The sequence below is a fragment of the Metopolophium dirhodum genome, chromosome 1 (assembly GCF_019925205.1).
Source record: "Metopolophium dirhodum isolate CAU chromosome 1, ASM1992520v1, whole genome shotgun sequence".
Taxonomy (NCBI): Eukaryota; Metazoa; Arthropoda; class Insecta; order Hemiptera; family Aphididae; genus Metopolophium; species Metopolophium dirhodum.
In genome coordinates this window covers 65,507,674-65,514,124 of record NC_083560.1, presented here as the reverse complement: position 1 = coordinate 65,514,124, position 6,451 = coordinate 65,507,674, and the positions used below count along the sequence as shown (strand labels likewise).

Here is a 6,451-nt window from a genome sequence, read left to right as displayed (position 1 = left end):
TGCCAACAATCGCGACTACCGCCGAATATCGATAACGTCAACTCGCCCGCAATAACACATCGAAGACGTATCGTAAAATTGCGTTTCAGAGTCACAACAGAGTCACAACAGATAACGAGGAACGACGAGCCCGCCGTTCTATAGTTATTAGTTTTGACTTTTGTTGGCTGACTGGGCACCGCAGATCGGATATAATATTAATAATAAACTTAGTAATAGGTAATAAGTACCTATAAAAAATAAATAATAATCTACATCCGTGCCTGGACTACCACCGCCGCCGTCCACTGACCACCGACGTCCAGTCGTCGAGACTCCAGAGCCGTTCGCACTTTTGCAGTGGCCGTCGTCGTCGGTAAGTCTGAATAATAATAATTGTTTCGTAACGCGTTTAGATCGTTTCACGGCGGTCGCAGTGCGTGTTTAGTGTTTACCCCGTCGCAGTAAGTCGTTATTTTCGCCCCAGATAACGATTTTTAATGGCCGTCCGGTCACCGCCTTCAAACGCGGTATTATCAGGGCTCTGACGGAAAAATAAAACTTTCCGATTGTTTTCTATTTTTTATTGTTTTCTGTGAAATAAATGTTGGTACATCTACAATAATTATAGCGAGGCTGAGGAGCTGATCCGACTGGTTATTATTGCTGAGTTAAAAGATCGTCTGATAACATGTCATCCTCAATACGCTCATAATACAAGTTAGGTACAATATTATCATCTCTTTTGAGTTTTGGGGTCATCATATAGGGTCGTTAATTTGGTATAATCACCTATATTGTAATTAGTAATGATTTGAATAATGTTCATTGCAAATTCTGATGCAATAGCGTTGGTTGCATTTCGAGCTCAATTTTTTTATCTCTGTAACGGATAATATTCGTATATTATTAGTATATCTAGTATATTATATTATATTTCAACGTATATTAAATAATCAACATAGGTAGTTAATTGAAAGTATAATAAACAATAGTTATGAGGGAAATATGAGAGCGAGCACAACATCAATTTGGCAATTGTCAAATAAACAAATACACGATTAAGATAAGGAAGGAGGTCAGCCAAGTGCTCACATTCCATCAGGAGTAGTATTTTAAAACGCAGTATGAATTTGCATTTTAACTTAAAATTTAAAAAAACCACATCATAAATATAGATCGCATATTATATTATATGATGACTATGTATAACACATATGCATATACGACACAAACATTATAAGCAAGTACATAATAATTGGTATTTCATGTATATTAAAATATAGGGAAACGACGATATGACTCTTGACCCAACTTGGTGTGCAGGATACAGGTAATGGCTTTATGCATTTCCGTATGCAAAGCGGATAAGACAATGGACCAGGGGGGTGGTAGGAGAGTATGGGGCCTTATAAAACCAGACCTGGAACGGCCTGTATTCAGACATGATTTACCATCGTACATACGAGCACCTTCGCAAGAGACAGTATAACGATTTTGTCATTATGGACTTAGTTTATTTTTCTGAAGAATATTTACAATAAACAACTTTAACTTTTCAACGAGTCTATATTTTATCAAACATCTTAAGTTATTCCTCACATCAACGGTCTTGCTACCTGCAACCAATAAGCTAGGCAATTCCTAGATTATTACATGTCTATCTAATTTATCTGCTACATGATATTCTTACCTATAGTTGTTTACTGTAGCTGCAAGCAATCATGACTACTGCGAGACCAAATATTATCTTTACATAAAATAGTGTCCGCACAACGACAACACTTTTAGGAATATTTAAAAAAGTAGGCACTAAATATTTTTGCTTGAAAAAAATTATAAGTACCTAGGTATTATTGAAATTTGAGATCTATTATACCTAAATCTACTTAAATTATTGCAGTTTCATTTACGTAAATATAATATAATAAGTACATACATAAACATTATACATAGAGTACGTAAAATGTAAATGGTATTAATACTAAGATACCTACTCTAACTCTGTTGCAATTTTGACTTTTGATATTAGAATTTTTTCATGGGCTTTCTGTAAGTGACAAATTGTATATTATATTTTGTGATAGTTGATAAATGATTTTTGATTCACCATTTTTTTTTTTAACAACTATTTGAAAAACTTGTTACATTTTACCTTCATTCAGCTCTAATATTCAAACCACTATTGCTGAACTATAAGTAAGGCAGGCAAAAATAAATTTTAAATTTTCGTAACACAGCTTTACATGATTAACATTATTATTGTTATTAAATATTAATTGCCAATTGTTTAAAATATTATGCACCATGCCAGTGTCTACGTTGGCTCCTGAGAAAACATTTTTATGTACGAAAATACTCAAAACCTACCTAATAAAAATACTATGACTGAAAAAACTTATAGTATTTGTGACTTATTATTTTTGCCAAATTAACTACATTTCCTAGAACCATCTCAATAGATTAATATTGTTGACCAGCTAGTAAGAAGTATTTATTAATCCCGAAGAAGTTTTTAATGTCATGGCTCAAAAGATAAGAAAAATTGATAAGTATGCTTTTATAAATGATTGTCAATTTTTTTAAATATTAGGAATTGTAAAATTAATTTTTATTGATTTTTAATATATCCTACTGTTATTTGGGCAAGATAACCGCCACGTCATGGTCAACTGCAATCAATTTGTCTGTCATCCATTAAAAAATGTTGAGAATGCCATTGAGAATTTCCATTATATTTTTGTTAATAACTACTACTAACTTCTTTGCATGTACAGAGTGCACATATATTTTTTTATTTAATTTAAAATGTCTGACAAATGAATATGATGGAAAAAAATCTATGACATACCTAACTCAATCTATGTAATTTTATTAAATTGTATCTAATTTTTATACAATTTTTCACAGGTTTGTTTTTATTGAAACATAAAAGTTACCATTTATCATGTCAACTCCTGCCAGACGTAGACTGATGCGAGACTTTAAAAAATTACAAGAAGATCCGCCTGCAGGTATCAGTGGCACACCCACTGATAACAATATCATGCTGTGGAAAGCTGTGATATTTGGACCACATGATACTCCATTTGAAGATGGCACATTTAAATTGACAATAGAATTTACTGAAGAATATCCTAACAAGCCGCCAACAGTTAGATTTGTTTCAAAAATGTTTCATCCAAATGTCTATGCAGATGGAGGCATTTGTCTTGATATATTACAGAACCGCTGGAGTCCTACTTATGATGTAGCTGCTATTTTGACATCCATTCAATCACTTCTTAGTGATCCTAATCCTAATTCACCAGCTAATTCTATGGCTGCCCAATTGTATAAGGAGAATCGCAGAGAGTATGAGAAACGAGTGAAGATGTGTGTGGAGCAAAGTTTTATTGATTAGAAAGCTAATTATTATTTTTAAACATACTTTAAAAAAATAGCTGTCTGTGTGTTACTAGTTCTTTTAAACTTAATGATTGAATTTTTACCATGGTTATTACTATTATTCCAGTGTAATGAAAGAATAATTTCATGTGAAATTTTTTTTTTTTTTTGCATAAATGTATGTTTATTGAATTATTTTATTTAGTGGTATATATTATTTAAATATATTGACGCAAGTGAAATATAATTATTGTAACTAATTTAAATGTTTTGTAATGTTTAACTTTATAATCTTAATTCATATTCCAAAAACGTTTTTTTATCTATATGTTATTTTACATTTTTGAATTTATATGTTTTTCCCATTTACTTTTATAAGTTAATAGTTAGCTTTATATCAAAATGTATTTATGTACTTTTTTTGCTTATATTATTGTGAAATGTATTATTAATTATTTTTTTTATCCATTATATAATTATTGATCACATGACCGAGTTAGATGCATTATATTCACTATCATGTAAACAGTTTGAGCAGTTATTTAATTTAATTAATTTAATTATATTACAAAGATTAAAAAATAAAATCAAAACTTGTTTTGTGGTATTACGTACATTTTAATAATCAAATAAGTACTTGAGTTAATAAATTTAATATTAAAAATAATACTGAAATAGCTCATTATATTATAATATTGTTTTTAAATATCTGAAAAGTTAATGTATTTTAATGAATATTTATACATTGTAAAAGTTCTTTGTTAGAAGTTTATATTGTAAATAAACTTATAAACATAATGTATAGTTAAATATCCCAAATATAGAACCTCACAATGTACATAATAGTTTGTATTGTCATGTTAGAGTCAAATACGCTGACTATTTACTCTGATTATGTAATATTAAATGTTAGTCTAAAATATAAGGCTTAGACACATTTAGTTGTACTATTGTACCTATTTGTGTAATTTAGAGAACCTAAACTTTTTGTGGTATTAACTATGAATTAAATTAATGTAAAAAATGTACAAACAGCTTTAATGCTGTATTTTATAAGTAAAATTGTACAAATTACTTTGTAGGAATATACGTACGGATATACGGTTTATATCTAATTGGTTATATGATATTTTTTAAATTACTAATTTGTAATGATTAGGGACTATATTTTTATGCAAAACATATTGTAAAATATGCACTAATTTACACATACCGCATTGTAAAAACTGCATATTATGTTTATTTTATGCCTAAAAATATTTGGAATATGGTATAATTGTTTTAAGATGTAGGTACATGTCAACTATTTTTAATTATGTTTAATTAATTTAGTATTGTACAATAAATATTAAGAAGATAATACATTTTCCATCTGATCTAAATGAAATAGCTTAATAGCTTGAACAAACAATTAATCAAATTGAACAAAATTTTAATAATTTTGTATTAATACAATTCTTATTGTTATATTATCATTGTGTGTTACTAAAATATTCAACTTTTATACAATTGCCTAGAAATATGTAACTTATATTAATTTTTAATCAAATAATTCAATATATAGGTAGGTACTTACTATAGAATCTACGTAAAAAAATTATTTTCACCTAGTTATTAAAAATACTACCCACTAGACAACTAAAATATTTCACTGCTCGACAATTGTCGCCTAATTTACTAGTTAAAATGTTCACTGATTAGAAACCATAAGTATATTACATTCACGAGGCTACGACTTACCTACCTTGCAATTCAAGACGTACCTACCTATTAACGTGTTCACTTTTATAATGTATGTTAATAGTAAATTTAATATTGAACTCCAATAACCAAATTTCAAAGACTGCTAACAGAATAGAAGCGGTATCTTTAGTCTTTACTCTTTAGTCTTTAGGTAGTTGTAGTAAGTACCAAGTTCACTCTTGCCGTATTGTTCTGTCTAGAGTCTAAACTAAGTAGTGAGTAAACTAATGCAATATTTGTTGTAATATTTAATTTTTATGGCAGGGAAATATATTACTTTGAAGTTTGAATGAGGTAATTTTGGCCAGTACCTACAAATGTTTAATATTTAGTTATTTGCACAAATAGCGGAATATTTGGTAATACATTTTAGGAAAAAATTTGCAATTAAAAAAAAAAAAAACAAAATTGTAAACACACTTAATGCTAATAACCTTTGTTGTTGAATAGAACATAAACAAATTAATATTTTTTTCCAATATAAAAAGAAATGTAACTTAGGCTAATAACCTTGTATGAAGTTGATGACTTAAAATTAATAAAAATAAATAAATAAAAACATCGGAATTCCACATTTAAATAGCTACTAGTGTCTAGTTATTACTAATAAATTAACTACCTAACCTGTTATAATTCTATGAGCATCTGAATTTTAAAATACAATTTAATTACACCTATGTCCAATATATATCCACATATTACCTAGGTATAACTTTTGATTTATTTCAATGTATTTTTATTTACTTGATGAAAATGCAAAAAGTTTCGAGCTAGACTGAGTGGGAAAACTATTGATGAAAATGATGATTTTTCTACATAAGAAATAAAATGTTTTAAATTACAATAGGTACCTAAATATAATATGACCCAAAACAATTTTAATCTTTATTGTTTTTGGTAAATTTTACTCGCCGTATTAACTATTTACTGTGTGAAGTTTTGTAATTTGAATATTTTTTTATAGCTTGCCTGTAATTCCAGGCCTTGACTTAGTGCGATGGATTTTCATTGATGATACGCAGAACCTTAACAACAATGGGTGTCGCCCGATTGCGGCACAAAGTAACCTTTTTACCTTTTTGCCTATCCCGATTGCCCGTACACAATAGGTAGGCCTATACAGTGGTTACCTATCAAAACTAAATAAATATCTCGATTGCGTCCGATACGTATTTTGACATAACAACTATATCGCATTCACGATTCCCACGATCACCAATATTCGGCGTGGTAATTTCCAGTCCATTCATGATTTAACTTTATCGTTTTATTATTTAATCGTTTTACGTGGCCATTGGCTACTATAAACGGTTGTAGGTTCCATCTAGGTCAATCGTGGTGG

At 29.1% G+C, this 6,451-nt stretch overlaps 1 protein-coding gene across 1 annotated transcript; it reads left to right on the top strand.

The window, feature by feature from the left end:
* Positions 1-86: 86 nt before the first annotated feature.
* LOC132933488 (ubiquitin-conjugating enzyme E2-17 kDa-like) lies at positions 87-5,517 on the top strand. The gene is made up of 2 exons (XM_060999761.1): positions 87-355; positions 2,890-5,517. Exon 2 carries the CDS (start codon positions 2,927-2,929, stop codon positions 3,380-3,382), a length of 456 nt encoding a protein of 151 aa, XP_060855744.1. The 5' UTR covers positions 87-355; positions 2,890-2,926; the 3' UTR covers positions 3,383-5,517.
* Positions 5,518-6,451: the final 934 nt, after the last annotated feature.

Bases quoted from the DNA above. Each gene is read 5' to 3' on its own strand.
- LOC132933488 (XM_060999761.1), top strand. From the start codon at position 2,927: ATGTCAACTCCTGCCAGACGTAGACTGATGCGAGACTTTAAAAAATTA.